The sequence below is a fragment of the Pseudomyrmex gracilis genome, unplaced genomic scaffold (assembly GCF_002006095.1).
Source record: "Pseudomyrmex gracilis isolate BER0280 unplaced genomic scaffold, ASM200609v1 scaffold_169, whole genome shotgun sequence".
Taxonomy (NCBI): domain Eukaryota; kingdom Metazoa; phylum Arthropoda; class Insecta; order Hymenoptera; family Formicidae; genus Pseudomyrmex; species Pseudomyrmex gracilis.
The window spans coordinates 44,499-66,455 of NW_018020753.1; the positions used below are offsets into that span (position 1 = coordinate 44,499).

Consider the following 21,957-nt stretch of genomic DNA (forward strand, 5'->3'; position numbering starts at 1 on the left):
CTGCACGTGTTTATGTCCGCAGGGAACGTTACGTTGCTTCACGCATCCGCTACATCATATATATAGACGGCATAAGTTTCCACTTGACCGAATTTGTGGATTGGAAGAATACACATCTTATCTCTATCCACTCAAATATCTAAAAAAAAAAAAAAAAAAAAAAAAAAAAAAAAAAAAAGACGACAGCGAATTTATATCCCTGCGATTCTTAGACTCGCATCGATATCGAAGAACAATTTCGAAAAACGACATACGCATGGATACGTTCGATACACAGCGCTTTATTTATTTATTTATTTTGTTTTTTATCTCATAAAATATCGTCTTTTTCATTTCCCCATTACATCCGAATGAATCGGCGAGTAGCCGAGCGATATATCGAACACGGTAAACGACCACTTGTGTGTGCGAGAGAGCAAAAAGGAGGGTATTGTTAAGGGCCCTGCGCGATATCTAAAGCTATATAGGTGGTTCTTCTCTGGACGCAGCACGCACGATGGTGTGTATATATATTATTGTATTATACATGTGTGTATGACTTTCGTATGTGCATACGTAACGACGCGTTTCCGCGAGAGCTCCAGCCGGATATCAATGAGAAAAACGCGACTCTCTCTCTCTCTCTCTCTCTCTCTCTATGTATATGATATATATCATTAGTCACCCTCCATACACACACACACACACCCATCTTGCAATAAATTTATTTTCTACAAACGTCGCAGCCTCTATGCGCGGCGTTTTTTCTCGGTTCTAAACACCGCGCTCGAAAATTTTCTCTCGACGCGATGATGTTTTAAACATCGGCGCGCATGAAATGCGTACAAGTTGTGTGTTATATATTATGCGGAAATTCGTGAACTTCGTATGTCAAGGCGTTGCCTGCGAGCGATATATACGCGGTGTTCCACATCGCGCGTATATAATATTTTGCACTTTGAATCTATAGGTATTGATTTCGACCTGATATGCATACAGAGTGTCCGACAATTACTTTAACATCTCTCGTAGGCAGGATCTTACGAGTACGACTAAAATTTTGTGCAATGACCTTTACGCGCTCGAGAACAGCCCGATGCATGTGCTTATTCGCGGATTTTTTTGTTAATTAAGATATTTCGATAACTGTTGGGAATCTCGCAAAATGGTACAGGACTTTTCGACTCAGCTTTACTCCAACTACCTGCCCACGAGAAATGTTAAAGTAATTGTCGGACACTCTGTATACATGTACGCGCGTTTTTTCTTCGTCGCACGTGCAAACCGAGTTTCACTCACGGAAAATGTGACTCTCGTTGCATATGTATAATACGCGACACGACAAACCGGACAGACTATTTGAAAACGCCGCGAAAGAAACGATAGTTAATAACAGTCGTACATAAAGTACGCGCGTGTTAGTTTTGCTTTCTCATATTGCAAGTTAAGCAACTAGCAATATGCGGTACGTATGTAATTATCATTTATCTTTCTTGCGATTTGGTAAAGTATCCAACTTATATATTATATACATACATCGTGAGTAACGTGATTTTTCGTCGGTCATTTAACACAACCGCGCGCACGGCACTCTGTTGATACGACCGAAACTTTCTCCGGAAAGTTTTCCTCTTTCTATACGAAGTTTACAAAAGGGGAAAAGCGTATAACAACAAGTAGCTGAGAGTATACTCTTATAAATGTGTATAACAAACTTGCAAATAAAAAAAAAAGTATTGCAAACTAATGGCGATATTTCACCTCTATTTGCGTGGTCCAGGTGCAACCGAGTTCCATCAGCTGCTGCGCGAATTTGGGCCACTCCTGACGCGAATGCAGGCAACAGATAAACACAGCAAGACTTTTTTAAAGATACAAGTGTACAAGAGGCAATGCAAAATCAAACGTAATTATGCTGTCGAAAATTAGTTTGTTTTTGTAATAAGAGATTAAATTTCCACACAAATATATATTAAAAAGATCTCCCCTGCTAAACTATTCGACAATATACTTTTTTTTTTTTTTTTACGTCGCAACGCCGTATTTATTTTTGTATATATAATTAATTACGCATTATAATTTCTTATTGAACGTATCGGATTAAATGTGAGGAATACCGACAATCGTAATTTGACGCCTTTATAAAGAATGCAACATTTACAACCGATTGCGAGTGGAATATCAAGAACCCAAGAATAATTCATGCGAATCATTTCGCGTGAAGAGAATAATTCATCGCTTCGCATTAATTATAATCACAGCTTTGAAGGTTGACCGGCGGAGAGAAGAATGCATATTTATACGGTGTGTATCAATTCAAACTAATTACACGGTGGCTCTAAACAAAACTAAAATAAAATGTGGGTTGCTCTGAAAGTTTCCGCAAAATCGTATACAAACGTATAATTAATTTTTGAAATGAGATATCTCTAGAAAGAGACAGAGACAAAATGCTTCGACAATTGGTTTAATCAAATGCAAAAGTGTAACGGAGAGTATTTAGAAAAACAATAAAGCCAATTTCAGAAATTAATTATACGTTTGTATACGATTTTGCGGAAACTTTCGGAGTAACCCACATATTCCGAGCGAAATATCAGTTGACGTTTCGTCAAATGTAATGCGTTCGAAATATATTAATTAAAAAACGTAACGTAAAGTTTCTTTCTAATTCAAATTTTTGTTCCTTCATCAACGTTTATATCGATTCATTCTTCGCATCTGTTATTCATTAAATATAAAACAGTTCAGAGAAGCGTGTCTGATACTTACCAGTCCCTTCTCGACATGCATAAAAAGAGATTGAGCGCCAATTAGAGGATCGAGTATCCTTTAATTACTTATAATTGATAAACTGTGTTTGTGGTTTATGTAATTAAAGTCCGTGCCGGATAAGATCGAGCGTATATATACGGAATCGGAGAAATCGTTTTAGCGTCCGTCATCATTACGCGAGCACGCTTTGTCGGTGGAATGAAAAACAAAAAAAAAAAAAAAAAAAAAACCATTTATCACGATCTCTCTTTTGTTAAAAAAAAAAAAAAAAAAAAACATCAAATCCTCTTAACGACACGGCGAAATGAAACTCGCGCGAATATTTCTGACATTTCGTACATCTATGTCGCGAGCGTCGCAGCACGCGCGGAACGCGCTCACTCACTCTCTCTCTCTCTCTCTCTCTCTCTCTTTCTTTCTCTCTGCGCGGAAGTCCGTACGCAATTATGTGCCGGAGTATCGTGTAAAGCATGCAGCGCGCATACGGGTCTTGCGTTCCAAACTGTACGAATTCTGTCAATTCAGATAGACAGATTGACAAAGTGATCAGGCGACGGCATGGATATTACGCACGAATATGCGCACACACTCTTCCTATCTCGGATTTACTAACCGATTATTTTTAAACCGATCGTTTTTCGGGAATGGTCGTCTCTCGGCCAAAATTGGTCAAAATTATCGAACGAATCTTTGCCTTTTTCCAAGATAAAGTATCGCTGACAAAGGCGATGTCAAACACACGGTTGGACCGCTGCCAATGTGTCAGTCGAACAGCAAACAGCTTTTCTAAGAGCGCTTTTTTCTTCTCTCTCACGAATGAATAATTCGTGCCGATTTGTATCTGAGATTGTGTACGGAAGAATGTCGCAAAAGTCGTTATTGCGTTGCTTTTTTTTTCCTTTCACATTTCGACTTTTTTTTTTTTGACCATTTCGAACGCACCCTCTTCGATCACTCTTTTTATCTCTCTCTTAAATCATGCTTAAAAATGAATGACTCACGTACCATTGTGAAGTGCTCGAAATCCTGTTGTAGGGCTGCAGCTTGTGCCTGATTGATGAAATAAGTATTCTGATCGATAGTATCGGGCGTCAAGCTGGGTGGACCCGGATGTCCTGTAGGACTAGGTGGCGCCGATGGATTATTGCTGTAACTTAAGGGACTTCCCTGAAAACAAAAAGGCGCGTTGTTTCTCAAACTCGTTTCCTATGTGTTATGAGTAAAATTATTATTTTTTTTTTTTTTTTACAGTGAATAAAATCAAGAGTTACGTAGATTAAAATTACGCATTTATCGTTATTTAAATTATCGCAACGTGTGTATCGACGGTTTCTTTATTCGAAAAGCTAAAAACAATGTGAAAGGATTGTTTAGAAGATATCTATCAATGTTTTACAATAAAAAAGAGAGTGATCTCACTTGAACTGTTAGACTAGGTGACGATTGCGGCGATGGTCTGTTGACCGGTTGCGTGGACCTGTACGACCCCAACGAATTGAGCTGTTGTTGCGATTGTTGATGATGCTGATGCTGCTGCTGCTGCTGCTGCTGCTGCTGCGACTGTGACGTTTTCTGCGTATCGAGAGTGAGAAATGATAAATGGCCATTAGCAACAATCACTTGTGTCGTAACTTTGTTATCCAAGAATTATCGCACGCATAGACGATATAATGAATTTAAATAACTATTTTTTGGCATCTTAAATTCTTCTGAGAAATGATCTCTGCCGGTGTGATAAAAAATCCACAAGATATAGTAACTTGTTTCAAGATACATAGAGATCTGTACCAAAGTTTTACAAAGAACTGTGCGTTTGTTATAACAAATTTAGCAGCTACAAACACTAGAATTGAATCATCGTCCTTCTCTATATCTTTCAGATTATTGATGGATGAGAACTTTCAAATAAATAAGCATAAGTAATATTTTCTGCGGACGTGTTAGAAATTTTTGGAACAACCACTTCCGAGATACTAACTGGACTTTGCGGTTGCACGGAACTGTGCGATTGTTGATAAATGTAGTGGCCAGCGGTAGGGCTGTGAGACGTCGCCGTTGGCGCCGGTTGCTGCTGATAGCTCTGAAGATCCTGTTGCGAAGTACTTGTGCTGTTTTCCAGTGCCACACCCTGCTTCATACCCATCGCTATTAACGATCGATCGTCGCACCAGTCGCCTCGTTTCATTTTTCTTTCTCTCATATTTTTTTTTTTTTTTCGCGCGCTTTCGCGTAAGTAACCAAACTCAACTTGGAACACAGTTGCACAACAGGCTCGCATAATCGGATCTAAACGTTTGACTTCAGCACCGGAAGCGGTTCGCCGCGACAATTTACTCTATCAGAATTGGCAACAAAATTCAAACTCAGCTCTTACTTAAAGCGTGCTCGCTAACACATTTTTACGAACACTCTCTGTCTGGCAGTTGAAAAGACTCTCTTTTTGAACAACAATAAGAACTGTTCACGAGATAAGTTGCGTCTCAAATTGACTTCTAAACACACTACATCTCTCGCAATTCTCGCATTCTCTATCTATCGCTACATCGAGACGTTTGTAAAAAAAAAAAAAAGTCACACATAGTATAAATATTCACACGCTACTTGCCGTGTGAAAAGTGAATTATTTACATAAAGACTAAGACTAGGAACCTTGGAAGAGATTTATTATTGCGCAATATTTTGCTCTCGTTTTCTTTTCTGTCTGCCAGTTTATATGCGATTATAGTTGTAAAGTTGATTTCTCGTTTCTTTCGCGCTTATCAGGCAACAAAAATTAGTTGCGGCGAACCGAATATGTTACATACACGCTACGCGTTTAGCATATATACTATTGATTGTATTTCAAGTTTATCTAGCCAGCTCGGTGCTATATAACAAGCAGAACAGTAAAAATGCCACGGCGCTAACAGCCGTCGCCGACTAAGAGAGGCAACAACACAAGCGTGTATACGTATACTATATATATATACACATATATACATATACATATATATATATATATATATATATATATATATATGTATAACCGTTATTACATACGCGTCGTGAGAAACTGGTGTGACTACTAACCTTACACGTGTGAAGATACCTAGAGTTAACAGGCACTGATAAATGGTTCTGCAAAATAACAAACACAAACAAACCACTACAACAAAGGCAAAATAAAAAATAAATAGAAAATTAAAAGAGACGCTAGCCGCGGGGATAGACGCGCGCTATTTTTCCGTTTCTGTCCGAATTGGTTTTTTTTTCCTTTTTTGTTTTGGACTGTCATTAAAATGCACGTCCTGATGTTAACAACGAACAGAAACGGACAACAAAATAACCGTAAAATGTTGTCGGACTGTTCTTTTTGTTTTGTTTTTTTTTTTTTTTTGGTCGTCAAAACTGTGTCGCGTCACAGTGACGTAGATTTTTTGATTGCATTTCCCGATCTACATCATTTTGCAGTGCTCTTTAAATGATCAGAATATTAATAATGTCGGGACGCATTTAGGTTACAGTTAAGTACTTTCTATAGAGCGTGCTACAAAAGTTTCATTTCGAATTGAACACACGCTGCGTAACAACGCAATGTAATATATTCCCGTTATTTTATGTTAATCACAAATAATTACACTATAAAAAAAGTCGACACTCGGCGCTACGACAAAATTTGTTCAAATACATCAAGAAAACATGCTGCAAATTATCCTTTTGTGAAAAAAGAAAAAAACAAACGTTCGAATACTTGTTTTTAAGCGTTGTCGAACGATACTGATTTAGGGATGATTTATACTATATATAACGTCATACTATATATAACGTCATACTATACGTAACGTCATACTAAATGTAACGTCATAAGTCGATCCCGTCAATAAACCGGTCATCAAATACAAATTTTAAATAGACTACGGTCCGATTCATTGACGGGGTTCATTCAAGAACTGATTCGTTATACGTCACTATCGCGTCAAGCGTGACGTCAACAAATCATCAAATATTCTTACATGTGTTTTTGAATGCAACGCTCCGGTCAGTTGACCGTTAACGCGAATGATACCATTTAAAATCGAATCTAAGAATATCTGACGGTTCGTTGCTGCGACGAGACGCTACAAGTTAGTTCGCAAATAAGTTCGGTCTCCAAAAAGAAATTTGTTACCGTAAAAAATACTTTGCGATAAATCGTAATTTTTATTTGCAACTGAGAAGTTCTTGGTATCAAACATAAAAATCATTACAGATGGAATTGCGTATAACTTCGAATTATCTAAAACAAAAAAAAATTGTTTTTTCCGAATTAAATTTATTCACGAATCGACCTGACGTAATACGAATCAATCCTAATATGAATAGTGTAAGAAACCAGTTTGTTGACGGTGATATTAGCGTGTAGCGTGAATCGACTTTTAGCGTAGAAGCGTCTAGTTGCATGCGAAAAATGCTGCACCAGAGAAATTTTTCTCGTTCCGCGCGATAATGTATGCAGTGCTTCTTCTTTACGAATAGTAATGTTTTATTACAATTTTCTATTTTTTATATCACGCAATATTTGTATATTGTTTAACTGTTCGTCAAAGAAACACACACGATCCTCTAGTAACATTTTTTTTGAGGAAAGCAACTGCGACATCTCAAAATTCTGGAGTTATTCTAATCGTCTATAACATTTACATAAGAAAGCACAGGAAAGCACAAAGTGTTCTTTTCATGCAACCATTGCATCCTAAATCACATTCTGCAACAAACAAAATTGCTTCACGGAACCGAGATAACTCGTTACATATATTATAATTCCGAGTTGTTTGTATTTTATATCTTGAATATATTTTGGACAACACAAACAAGTTTTTTTATTTATTTTTGCTTATTTGGAAGAAAGAGAGATTTATCTTATTTTTTAGCTACACTCGTAGAAAGAAACACGTTCTTCTCGATTCCGTGATTTGCCACGAACATTACGTAATATCCAAAACAAATTATGTGACAATTGCAACAAGTACACCAAACTAGATTAACTCTCAAGTTTAATCCCAACACGTGTCCTCGCCCGTAGAGGTTTCAGAAACCGATGTTTTTTCTTATTTTTTTTTTTCTATACGAATGATGTGCAATAAATTGTTTTCGGACATTTCGTATGCGCTATTACGTGTGCGACAGCGGTTCTTAACTGAGGTCTACGAATTGATTTAATATCCCGCGTACACACCAGGATTACGAGACACAGATGTTCGATAATCTCCCGAAAAGAAACGAATAAATTTTTTCGTTTTGTTTGTTTGTTTGGAAAACAAACTCGTATTGCTCGTGATTACAGATCCGCTACGCTACAACTATATATAGCAGTAGGCGCACAGTCTACAGTTAATTACGGGGCCGCGAGGATATTTACTTGGACGCTTGACGGATCCTGTGAAAAGGAGAGCCTACCAGCTTGTGCCAAGCTGGTCGGCGACAGGTTTGTGGGACTGCTCGTTTGAGGACTCTGGAATACACCAGCGATTTCGACCATTTCAAAAAAGAGATTTTTCATTGCAACACAAAGAATCTACTTTGTTCGCAGTCCGCCCGCGCGCGCAACTTCGCGGCAAACTCGCGACGATCTCGCGACGAGCGGAGAAAACGGAAAGAAATACGAGAGCTAACGATCGTAGTAACGAAGGAAAAGAAGAAATAATAAAATGCCATTACGAGGAAGAAAAAAACGCGCAATGCAAACGAACAATTTCAATATCGACGTCTGTCTTTCAACTTCTTTAATCGGATATTTCTCCGCGGGCGTTATCAATTGTTGATACGTTAAGTTAGTTCATCGGGTTTCGTTATGTGTGCAATACAGAAAAAAACAAATTGCACAATACCGACATCGACGAAAAAACCGCGCTCTTTTGTAACGAAAATAAATGAAATTTTTTTCCCTGTAAACAAAGCGTCCGCGATAATATCGGACGCGGTCAACGTATTATTACGCGTTTGTAAATATACGCAGTTGTAATATGTGCATAAAGACGCTTTTGGCATTTAATTTAAAACGAAATCTTGATTTTCACAGAATCTCTGAACTCGACCGCGTCGATCTCTCAACTCGGCGGTGGTCCAAAAGAGATTAACGAGTTCTGATACCGCGAAAACAAGTAAAGTCTAATAAAATTGATAAAATAGAGCAAATTTTATCGCGCGCATCTAGACCGAACGGAATTAAATTAAATAATTAAATGGCAACGCCGCACTTATTTATAGAATCTGTTTGACAATACATTCGCGAGAAAAAAAAACTGACAATCTTGTATATTTCACGTTTTCTCGTGCATAACTTTTTGTTTTCACGCTCGGAGGAATACATCGATTTAAACGTACAAAACTTAACACAGCAGACTTGTGTCTCCGAAACGCTTTTAAAGATATTTCTCCGAGCGTCGAGAAAATAGTAAAAAAAAAACAAAAAAAAAACGTCGCTGTAAAAGCGATGAAGACTCAGTTCAGAAATGTGCAGCCTCGCGAGAAGTGCGTGTAAATTCAAGAGAAAAGAGAGTAGAGAACGTGTTGTTTATAATCGGTAAAGTATCGGAACATGATCGATGTAATCGACTTACATTGCTGAATGGCGTACTACTCGAATGATCCTCCTGATCCAAAGGAGTGTGAAGGGGTGACGGGAAGTGCACGTTGCTCAAGTCGGGCAACGACCCCGTGTTGTTGCCTATCGGTATTTGCTGTCCCGGTGGCTGCGAGCTCGGATATATACTGAAATAGAAACCATCGCCAAAAATTAACGCAATTTGAACGAGAGCGAGTTTTGTCGGACGTTAAATTAATTTCGCGATATATTGATCTGTACTCGCGGGCGTAAAAGAGGTTGCGCGAGAGTTACGGATATGTGTATTATGTGAATATTTTGCGAATTCAAATTGGCCGCTTGGCTCGGTAAAACAGAGAGAGAGAGACAATCGCAGAGATAATTAAGTTTCTCAAACAGCGCGTATAATTTTATTTATTTGTCAATATATACGTACTTGATCCCAGGCACTCTAGGCATTTCGCACGACGATCGTGGTCGCTCGATGAAGCCATGATGAGAATCTCTGTTGTCGCCCCCGCTTCCGGTTATAGAATGTTGATCTGTTAATTACAGAATACAAGCGATTTATGAGCGTTTTCGCAAATTGCGCGCCGCATCGTCGCGCGTATAAAGAGCGGCGCGCTGTCAATACGTGTCGCATTAACAAGCTGTGCTTGCGCGCGCGGGCGCCTATACGTTTTCTCATTTCAGTTTTGCTCGAAGCTGTATAAACTTATGTCACTGTGTGTGTACACGTATAAAACGATCACTTTGGTCGCAGCATCCTTTGTTACGGTTGAGAAGGCAGAATGTGTGTTTCTCAGCTATCCGATTTCCCCCGGAGCAACGTAATACCGCTTACTAACGTCGCTATATAGTTACACGTGTAACGTTACACGTGTCTTTGTTGTCTGAACGCAAAATCACTCTGCGAACTTTCGCGGGATCTACCTCCCTGGCGGGATTTAAAGATTAATTAATTAACAGCTAAAAAAAAAACAAAAAAGAATATATCGCGTTACATTACCTCCGTCTCGAAGAGAAAGGAGAACTTCGTCCGAGAGTGAGGGAAGGGAGAAAAAAAAGAAAGAATCGATCTTATAATTTGCGCGTAATATAAAACGAGGCAATCAACACTTTGAGAGAAAATGAGCTCAGTGAATGCTTAACAAATAAATTTAATTAATCGGAAAACAAATTAAGAGAAGTAACACAGTTTTGCGAACTTCAATGCGGAAAGAGCGAGAGAGAAAGGTGTCGTCTTAAAAGGATTTAATTAGTTTTTGCTAAGGAAGATCGAATGAAAACTGACTGAAACTAACTGTAGTGCAGGAATTTTCGAAAGATTCGAAACTCGCAGAAGCTCGTAAACGCGCGAATTGCTTTGAAAAGCAAGCGTCGAGCTCGCGAGGTCAGTCAGTCTCTTCGCGAAATTTTCCGCAGACAACTTCCCCACTTGAGAAGAAAACGAGAGAAGCGGTTGTCGCCGCGCTTAATAACGAGGTAACGAGGCAAATGTGATAATGGCGGGATTTCTGTCGAGTCGAGCCATTCGTGAAATCGCGTCTCAGAACTCAAAGAAGGAACTTCATTAATACGATGACTGTGCCGAACGGTGCGCTGAGAATCTATAGCTATCCGCCCTCGGTGCGAATATTCGATCACGCTCGAGCTCTCAAACGGCGACGACGACGGGAAGGAGAGCGGAGAAACGCGATTTTGCTTTCACGCGAAATGAATCATGCAAACTGTACCGCGCGCGCGGCATTATCCGATCTTGTAAGGTTGGGTCAATTATTAACGATTGACGAAGTAATATTTCATACAAGAAGTGGTAAGTTTCTTTGCAAGATGTCTTTAATTAATCGCCCTTCTCTTTCGCCTCAACAAGCGAACAAACGCGAGCGGGTAAATGGAACCGATATAATATACATAAGGTGTTCAGATAAGACACGTGCCGGATGTTTCTCAATCAAGATACATCGGGTTTGCGCAAATAACAAGATAGAACGAACGCGGTTCTCGATTCTTAACACGAATTCGCGTTAATTTTCACATAACAACGAGGAAATTAACATAATGCGAATAAAATTCCACGTATCTTTCAAAAATTGTCGGCAAAAAGATCTCGGCAAATCAAGCGACACTTGTACTTTTCTCGCGGCGAGAGAGAAAGTCTCGATTATACAAATTCGGGGAAATACGCAAGTGTAATCGTGTCTGTCTGGTATCGAGAGAGAAAGCGCGTCTAAAACAGGTTGAAAACGTATGTGATAGAAAATAAACAAGAAAAAATCCGACATGCGTCGCTACCTCGTCGATGAGGTATAGCGGAGGTCGACTGGCAAGCTTCGTTGGCGCTCTGATGCAAAGCCGAGTCCGAGTTCGTTCTTCGCCAGGTGTCCGGCGGAGGTGGCGAGAGGTAAGGCACGCCGCTGTAGGGAGACGTGTCGTGTCTCTTCTCCATGGGCCGGGGTCGCATCGGTCCACCACCCATGCTGCGACTTCTGTTGTCACTGCGGTACACCATGGAATTGTGTTGCATCTCCTCGAGATTGCTGAACGCCGTCTGCAAATTACACACGTTTTTTCAAATTTTCATCGAAATTGCGGCGATCAAATACGTGCAACAATTTTCCAGCGTCAATCAACGGCTGTACAGTCGTGCGTGCGTTCGTGCGTGCGTGCGGTAATAAGCAATGCGTGTGTTGCGCGCGCATGCGTATTTAAGCGTCTTTTTAAAATCATCTAAATCCAAAAACTTCAAGTAATTATAGAGACATAAATATTATTATTTACAAAATAAAAGATTAAAAGATGCGTTGGCTCAGATCCGAGATTTAACGCGCGAGGACAACTGGATTCTTGATTAAATAATCAACGCGGTCCTCAAGAAATCTTGAGAATAATTTGCGCACGACCTTGCGAGGGGAAGGTGTTTGGAAGTCGGAGGAAACTAATCTCTATATTCGCGCGTATTTCTGCGGCACAAGTTTGCGAGAAACCTGTTCCTCTCCGGATCCTCTCTAACAACTGATCGTCGTAGCAGCGCTATTCAACGACGAAGGAATTTCCTCGTTTCACGAATCCTGTCTCATAAAACGTGCCTCCCATCTGCTTTACGATCCGCCATCACACACCGCGTCGCGCCGACGTTATGAGAGAGGCGATTAAAACGACGTAAACGAATTTAACGCAGATCCCTCCCTCCCTTCATGGAAATCCTATTCTTCGGGAGTGCGCCCGCCGTATATATCTGCAAGAAAATTTATTTCCCAGGCGGGAAACTTGGCGTTTGCTGCAAATTTCATCGGCATCTCGTGTTTCTCATCTTGGCGTATAATTATGTGTCGTAATCTACTGAATATATCGCTAACTACTCTCCGTTACTTTCCATCCGGGGCTATTTTTGTGCCGCGCGCATTTGATTATTATCAAGTTGCGCGCAGGCACAAACCGTATTGCTGCAACACACTTTTCTTTCTTCGCCGCGGCGCTCCTCGCCCGAGAAGACGAGGAGATACCTACTACGCGACAACGACGGAAAAAATGCATTTCTTTCCGGAGGCAATTTCTCTCTCGCTGCTGCTTTACATCTCAAGGTGAAAAAGACATTGTTGGAAATTAGATGTCGCTAACTCGGTCAGATAATACCGCGCGGATTTTTTTTTATTTTTTCCGCAGGAGACTCCAGGTGAGAAAGATTATATATCCCGATATTCTACAGACGCGGAGATCTAAATCACATCTTCCGTGAAGAATTAAATTGTTTTTCAGCGCTCCGAGCGCTGATCCTCGTATTTTCTCGCTCGTCTCTCGTAACCTTACGATCTGTAAATTTCAAACGCAAAAAACAAACGAGACAAAATTTTTACAGTGTACGGTACAGTGTGTGTGTGTGTGTGTGCGCGTGCGCGCACGGATTAACCAAATTATTTAAATTCCGTGTAAGTGTTCTCTTTCATCGAGGAACACGCGCTTTACTTGAAGGAGGGTTTTTCCCTCTCTTGTAAACCCCAATAAGAAAACATTAAGCGCCAGACTGACGGGAGATAAAACGATTTCGTTGAGATTTTAGCTTCCTGTTTGCAGCGGCAAAGACTTGCGAGTCCAATAAAGAAATCCGTGTTGATCGTCATGTGTCGGATGAACGTGGGTCGCACAGCTATTACCTAATATCTGTTGAATTATATGATAAACACGTCTCTCCCACGATTTACGGGCGTACAGAGCAAAGGATGTGCCAGTCGAGCGCTCGGTGTCATTCACTCGTGAATCACAGTTTCGAGAAAAAAAAAACAGAGACTGCGTTGTCCCTCCACATTATGTAACTTTGAAGTCACATACCGATATATCGATATTCTTTTGATCTAATTTCATTTTTAGCCACTTTCAACCATACACATTGTTTATCGCGAAAAAAAACAACAAACATAAAATAAACATTGTAAATTTATTATTGGTTTATATTTAGAAGTTAATGTTTTTGTTTACTAGTTTCAACGAAAATTTTGTTTACTCACAAAAAAAATTCCAGTTATAAATGGTATGTACAACTTTATATGTATATACGTGAATATATTATATGAACAAATTAGAAAATTATACGAAATATCACGTAACAGCAAAAAAAAATTCTTATTCGATTACAAATATCATTTTCAAGAAAACTGAACGTGTAAACAGACTCGCGCGTGGATCGCGCGCTTCGTTTTATAAAAAAAAAAAAAAAAAAAAAAAAAAAGTAAATTCTTCATTCTTATCCGCGCGATGTAGCAATTTGTAATATGTCTGTTTTTCAATTCGACGCAGCACGCAGTTCCACGTAAATTGGAATCGCCGATGACGTAACGCGCTTAACTACGCGCGCGCGCGCGGTCACACACGTGATAACTCNTTATATGAACAAATTAGAAAATTATACGAAATATCACGTAACAGCAAAAAAAAATTCTTATTCGATTACAAATATCATTTTCAAGAAAACTGAACTTGTAAACAGACTCGCGCGTGTATCGCGTGTTTCGTTTTATAAAAAAAAAAAAAAAAAAAAAAAAAGAATAAATTCTTCATTCTTATCTGCGCGATGTAGCAATATGTAATATGTGTGTATTTCTATTCGACGCAGCACGCAGTTCCACGTAAATTGGAATCGCCGATGACGTAACGCGCTTAACTACGCGCGCGCGCGCGGTCACACACGTGATAACTCTCGCGAGAGGTTTTATCGAAATATTTTGAAGAAGCCAATCCATGCCGGGAAATATATGCGTATGCGCGAGTTTTAACAACCTAACCCATCATCATCGTCGCTCGCCGCATTTCCTCATTCGCATAATGTGTACAAGAACATGTGTTACAAGAAAACATATCTACGACGTAGTGACGGTGCAAGAATAGCCATATCGCGACTTTTTTTTTTTTTTACGTCGTACTCACGAAAGATTCCACGGACGTGGCGGCCGCGCGCACGTGTAATATGAGAGAAAAAGAAAGACAGTAGACTTCGTCGCGCGCGTTCCGTGATAGCGTGCGGATGCTAAGATATTCCGGTGTGCGTCGTCGTCGCGTTGTGTTTCGGCGAGGGTTCCCGCCGAGGCTTTACATAAAGTCTTTGTTAGGACACAACGTGTCCAGAAATATAAATAACGATGTATGAGCAGCCGCTAAAGACTGCCACGATTTATGATCAACGCGTTGCGAATCGATAGGAGAGCAATCAAAGAGGAGGATATTGTTTCAGAATTGACTTAGCACACTCGGTTAAGGTTTGTATCTTTTTTTTTTTTTTTGAAGAAAAAAAATGTAACGAACATGTAATTTTTGTGCATATAAAAAACAAATCATTCTAAGGAAGGGAGACGAAAAGCGAGGAGAATTTTAATTTCTCGCGCGTTTAATAACCGCGACGAATCCTTTTTCCCAAGCAAGTCAGGTACTTGAGAACCGGGCGCACGCCGGGAAAGAACCGAAACTTTACTAATTATATCGGAAATCTGGAAACGGGGCGGCAACTCCACACGGGTCGACGTCTTCATTCACAACTTTCCCCAATGTCAGGGCCGTGGGCGTCGCACGAGACGGCGCGACGCGGCGCATCGACCAAGCCGCACTCGTTGAAGAAACATACCTTCAATTAGCGTCAACGCTAACAAAAGGCACGTTTGTGTTGTTGCTCCGCGAATCCTCCGCGTGTTCGCGAGTTAAACTAGAAAAATCGACCGCGCCTCCCGCTGCGCAGCGCACAGCGTCGTTCATTTAACTTCTTGTTTTAACGAGGAAAAAAAAAGACACAGACGATCTGTATATCATACGATGATGAACGTGTGTGTCATAATATTTTTATATCACACGAGTATAACATTGTAGATATATTATGGGTGTTAAATCTTCATAATATAAATCTTTATGTTTTCTCTCTACAACCTTCAACCCGCTTTGGATAATTTTATGTATGTGGGGAAAGATCTTGTTTTTGTAAACTTTACGATAACAACAGTTCGTAGCGGAAGTCTTGTAATGTATTGGATGAGTGCAAAAGTTCTAACAAGTTTCTGAAAGATGTGACTGCGATCCAACATTTTACGACAGTACTTGCAAACGTGTGGATGTGTTACGTACCGTTTGAAAGATTGTACGAGATATTTTTTTTTTAGCTGTCATTACGCACAAAATAATAAATTGAATTTTCGATAAAATTACTTGATCCATTTTTTTCCCATCAAAAGTTTTGCACTCATCCAATAAACTGACACGTAACGTAAGTAACATGTGACATTCTACGAGACAAATATTTTGCATTCAACGCTTAAGATTCTGTTAACGAGCGACTTTCTAAAAATAAACCTTTCAGAAATCGACTTTCGTCGAAACGGGGGGAATATTGGAGAATACTTTTCGAAAATTACAAGTGACGCTCGAACGGTCTCTCGAGGGCGGAGAGTCCGTCGACGAGATCAGATCTTAGATAGACAACGCGCGATATCGCCGGTTTAGCGCGAAGAACATTATTTGGTGTTTAATATTAATATATACATGTATATATGTAGTATATAAAGTCTGTTAACTCTTTCACTGACTCAATGAGATACAATGCAATATCTCTGCTGAATTATTTTTAGCATTTGTTCCAAGTAATTAAATGAACTCGCAGGCCACTCGATCGAGTCGGACCAGAGCTCCGAACTTCAAGACCACGAAGTTTAAACGCGCGAAAACCCATTTCCGTCACACGAGATATTAATATTTTCTGAAGTCGCGCTACATCGCGCTCGAACATTTTCGAGCTCAGCAGTGTGGAAGAGTTAAATCTTTGTACTTGAATAAAAAATTTCTATTTCATTATACAAATCTTCACATATATTCACATGTAACTAACTTTTGTACCTGTGAATTCCTGAATCCTGAGAAAGAACGTCCGAACGTGAATCCGTACGATACAAGACAACAGTTAAAGGTCGTTCGTTACTCGGAATACCTCCCTGAGTCGTACATGCATCTTATATATACATTTTTCCGTCAATAAAAGCTTCAGATAGATTAAAGTATATAGCCTGGACGACGACGGACAATTGTCGTTGTCGTCGTCGTTGTTGTTGGTGGTCGCACGGCGTGGCACGTGTCGGCAATGCTGCGGATGCACGCGACAGCGGACTCGATGTCTCTCTCTTTCTCTCTCTCTCTCTCTCTCTCTCTTTCTCTTTCTCTCTCTCTCTCTCTCCTCACCTGCATCTCGAGGCCAATATTAGTCTCGCGGGAACGACATGTGCCGTGGCGTACGTACAAAGCTGCGCGATCGATGTAACGTAAGGGTATATACGTGCGCCGCGTTGTCGCCAGCCGATTTCTCCCCTTGTGTGTGTATGCGTGTAAGCGGTCTTGCATCTCACACCAAGACACTATAGAGTGTGTAATTACTCTCCGCGCTATCCATATTCAAGAATGAGATTACCGGAGAAGACGGGGCGATCGAAGCGAACGAGAGATATAGCGCCTCCTCATCTCTTCCTTCTCGTCAGCTGTATCGTCGTTATTCATCGCTGCTGTGTGTGTTTCGCAAACCGTGTGCGCTTCTTTCACACTTGCGCACACAGTGTCCGTTTCGTCTCGTCTCTCGCGACAAATTTAAATTTATTCCGTGTCGTGACATTTCGTGAGGAAGAACCAGAAAAGATAATCTCGCGCCGCTCCATTTTTTTCCGCAACTGAACAATAACGCAATATCTGAACGGTATTTTTGCGCCATTATCATCTCGCGCATTCAAACAAACAACAACTCGTTTAGCTCTTATTCGCATGTAAACACACACAGACCTCATCCGACGAGTCTCGAAAACCTTTCATCTAGAAAGAACGACTTTTCTTCCCTCGCCCGACGTAAATATCACATCTCGCGCGCGACTTTCTCCGCTAATTGTTCGTATCTTTTATTTGTTACGTCCCATCGATTTCTCCTAGCAGGCCGTTCGCGCGCGCACTTGCGCGTATCATAGACTTTGAAAGAGATTTCATTTATACCAACTGCCTGACCTTTTAACCAGAGAAAACTAACCGTAACATCACCTCATTAAAAAATTTTCGTTCACATAAGTAGTGACAAATGAGGACGTGAAATTAATTATAGATGTATATACAGTCAATTAGTCTTCACGCTATGTTTTACTGCGATAAAGGAAAAAAAATTGGGTGCCTTTAGCACAGTATGGGAAAAGATCAATTTTCCAAGGTTGTGCGTGCGTTAACTCATGCCTGAGTAAACAGAAAACACAAAACGCGAAGGGGAATCGTCGAGGTCTATCGATCCTATTCACGAGTTCACGACATAATTTCGGTATCATCTCAAACATTATGAAAATTCTACAAGAGATATTAGCCTGGACATTTTAACTTCGTGAAAATAAAATGATTCCGTGTGTTGAGTTACGGAGCGAAAAAATTTCACCCCCCCCGTCTCCCCGTGAGGAGATGAATTTTATCGGGCGTGCGTCGACTTGAATGAACTTTTAATTTGGATTTACACGGCCGAGTTATTAAATATTCAGTCAGCTCGTGTCCTTCGACTTCCACAGATGATATTCAAGGACAACGCGGTCGATCGAACGTCGATGACACTTCGCAGGTTGTAATTTTATCTTCATTTGACCTCTCTCTCTCTTATGCAAGTCGACCGTCCGATGTCGGATCGCTAACGGTGCAGTGGAATGGAGAAATTATGAGGCGAGGCGAGTGTTCCCTCGCGCGAATCACGCGCCGTGTAGAATTTTCTCATCGGGAAAATCAAAGACCTTCGGCATTATCGGATGATTATCCGATTTTTTTCAGCGGAGAATATTTTTGTGAAACCATTACGTAACGCGCAACGCGCGCGCGCGCGAGGTAATCAAACTTTGGCGGAATTATAATCGGAGAAAAAAAAAATCGGAGATTTCAAAACTTCTACCGGAATTATATTCTACCGTGGAAAATGCAAAGCGAGATTTGCAACGTCCGCATGCAAATTAGGAAGGAATTAAAATAATATTCCCGAACGGAGAATATTAACAAGGAGAATCAGACGTCGTCGTGTTTAGTACGCTATTTGCGTCGAAGAAACTGACGCGAGATCAAATTCTCATTAACGAATATCAGACAAAATTTGAACAAAACTTTTCACGATGTAATATATCTCTCGTGTAATTTGTCTAAAAATATCGTCAATAATTTTTGCCTTCATATATCGTAAAACTCGATATATCGTAACTTTTGAACACTGCGCTCTATATAGAATACTCGAATTAATAAAATACGATACACATTTTCATAAATTTCATGAGGAACGTGTTTGACGCGATATATAGACACGGAAGCTACGCGGAAAAGGTCGAGAACCTATTGTCGAGAGGGAGCTTCCTTTTTACAACCTCTCGCTCGCTCGCTTCTTCCTTCCTTCCTTCCTTCCTGCTCGCTCGCAGTCTCCCGTTCCAGCGACCCAGGTCTCTACCCTCTTTTCACGACTCCGTTCCACCCACACACACGTCGTCATCGTCGTCGGTCGTCGTCGTCGCCGCGACGCCCGCCGCCGTCTGAGCGTCTCCCGACGGCGATGACCCACTTCGGCGAGGACACGCATCGCCATTCAAGGCTGCCGGCTGATAAGAAACGGGACGTGCGCTGCATCTCCGAACTCCGCACGCCCACGCAACAAACGTCGCTCTTTTTTTTTTTTTTTTCGTTGTTCTTTGTGTTGCATACGCGCGCGTCGCGCACAAAGAAGCAGCGTCGTCCTCTTCGAAACCATAAATTATCCGAACTACAAAGCGCGGAAGTGTGTAACGAATCTTATACAGAGCCGGGAACATCTCTCTTTTCCAAAGGGAATAGCTTTTTATTGTCAGCGGCACACAAGACGAGCGAGATTCCTGGGGAGTTTCCACGCGCGTTATCCCCGGGAAATCGATCGCCGTGTCGCCGGCTGCAACGACGAGCCACCGCGGATCAAGGAATGGAGATCACGTTCTCGCGATGCGCGCGAGGAAACAACAACGCGGCGAGAATTTCCGCACAACCTCGCGACGAGACACGCAGCTCGACGAGATTCGCATCGTCGGCGACCCGATCGTCAAACTGCAGGGTGCAGCTGCGACCGCAGCAGCACCAACACGGTCGTGTAACAATCGTCACGTCGAGCGAAACTCCGCGGCGAGTTTCCACTGTGTGCCACGAGTAACTGCGCGATCAATATTCCGTATGCGAGAACACACACTCGGGCGAAGGCCCGAAGCACGTGTACACGCGCGTTTGTTTTCTGCTATGCCCCTGGAGCCTTGCACGCTTGCTCGCGCATCGTTGGAGGAATATCCCTTCATGCGAGCTCGAACAGGCCAAAGGACGCAAAGAAGCGAACGTGTGTTTTCTTGTTGTTTTTTTTTTTCGCGCGCGCGTCGTCTTCTTAACTTTCACAAAGATACCGATGTGTGTGTTCTAAAGATACCATTCCAATCAACTGAGATTCTCCCTGTGTTTCGCTCGCGAAATTATTCAATCCTCCTCTAATTTTCCTACGTCGCCTGCTTTCTGTTTCCGCGTGCCTCGAAATTACACGCGGTTTCCTGTTACACACACGCCGGTATTCGAAAAGGAATGTCAGACACGTACTAGCCAAGCGAAATGGAAGTTACGGCGTTATATTATTATTCTGAGAGAGAGTGCTATTTATATTTTTCTAAGAATGAAGGCTCTCTTCCCGTACGTGTCTTTTCCAGAATGAAGTCTCGTGCGCCTTGTTGCCCCACGGGAGACCACGTCGTCGGCGCTCGAGTGTGGAATTACGCCGGAGCGGAGATTTGAGGAGAAACGGAAGGAAGGCTAGAGCCCGTGAAGCTTCCTTCACGAGTCTCGGTATCAACGGCAAGAGAGAGAGAGAGAGAGAGAGAGAGAGAAAGAGACTCGGTCTAGGTGCGCCGCGACACGTGCGCAGGAGCAGAAATCCGGAAAATCGATCGATCCGCGCGAGAAAGTTGGACGAAGCGGAAAGACGCTCCGCGAGTTGCAATCGCACGCGACAAGAACAGAAGAAACGGGATGAAAAGTTGTAGAATCTCTCGTCGTCTTAAATTCTGAGACGTAATTCCGAATTGATGCTTCGAGTTTTTCTCTTGAGCAATATCCAGACCGACACTGACACTGGTGTTGATAAATATTTTGTTAATTGGCGATCTCGATAGAATTTTCGTTAACGGCGCTAAAAAAGTGCGGAAAAAAATCGCGGAATTCGGAAATTCAATTGCGTCAGATTCCTACAATTTCACGCATGTGTGCGTGCGTATCTATGTGGCATTTAATTATCGAACAGCGACTTAAAAACTCTCAAATGAGAAAGAGAAAGAGAGAGAGAGAGAGAGAGAAAGGAGAGGTCTCTTGACCCCGATCGCATTTGGCAGAAACGAGATGGACTTCAATAAGATACTCCGGCGCATTTCCCGGCGCGATCGAAACTTGACCTTGGCTGCCCCGGTAGCACAACGCACTCGTTCCGCTAATCGCGTTCTAGAGAAATAAACGAGATTAGCGAACGGCACAGTCCGATTTCGATCGTATCTTGATAGCTCGACGTTCCGAGCGCGAAATAATCGAATAGGCTAGAAACTGAACTTGGTTTTGTGCAATCCGCGTCGCTCTTTCTGTCTGGCATCGAAAACCAAAACCCGCGCGCGGTCGAGTGATACCTACCTACATATGTACATAAAACGCAAATATAGTATAGAACTCGTCGCGCCACTCTCGAATCGTCGCATTCAAGGTCGGGGGTATATTAATAAGCGGTGGAGCTCTTCGCGGCATTGCGATACTCGGAGACCAAACAATGATTTCTCATTGTCCTGTGTGTGTGATCGATCAGCTTCTCGCCGAGCTATAAGACAGCTTAGAAAGTATCACTTATTCAAGCCAACTTACAAGGTCCGTCGTTCAGGTACTTTCGAGTACCTGTGCGACTTCGTACACAATTATATTCCGAATCACATGCGATTTCGCGTTTTAACGACACAACGCGTTGAGCATTTTCAGCCGAACCGCGTGAGGAAGACCGACCGCTTGTACGACGGTCGCTTCGACGAAACTCGACGTTAATTTTATTAACGTCTTTCGTAAGGAACGAAGAAAAACAAAACGAACGTTACTCT

At 41.5% G+C, this 21,957-nt stretch overlaps 1 protein-coding gene across 10 annotated transcripts in view; it reads right to left on the reverse strand.

The window, feature by feature from the left end:
* Window positions 1–21,957, reverse strand: part of LOC109857703 (CREB-regulated transcription coactivator 1-like) — a 33,408-nt gene that overhangs the window by 2,997 nt on the left and 8,454 nt on the right. For 2 of the 10 annotated variants that reach the window (XM_020434292.1, XM_020434284.1), the window contains 8 exons: window positions 11,612–11,867; window positions 9,753–9,858; window positions 9,333–9,483; window positions 8,132–8,224; window positions 4,733–4,885; window positions 4,174–4,326; window positions 3,760–3,921; window positions 1,741–1,803 (listed from right to left, as the gene is read on the reverse strand). In XM_020434292.1, the coding sequence (XP_020289881.1) occupies window positions 1,741–1,803; window positions 3,760–3,921; window positions 4,174–4,326; window positions 4,733–4,885; window positions 8,132–8,224; window positions 9,333–9,483; window positions 9,753–9,858; window positions 11,612–11,867 (1,137 nt within the window). Of the gene's footprint in view, window positions 1–671; window positions 1,615–1,740; window positions 1,804–3,759; window positions 3,922–4,173; window positions 4,327–4,732; window positions 4,886–5,823; window positions 5,872–8,131; window positions 8,225–9,332; window positions 9,484–9,752; window positions 9,859–11,611; window positions 11,868–21,957 lie in introns of those variants that run through there. The other 8 variants (XM_020434293.1, XM_020434287.1, XM_020434286.1 and 5 more) reach the window with 8 other exon arrangements.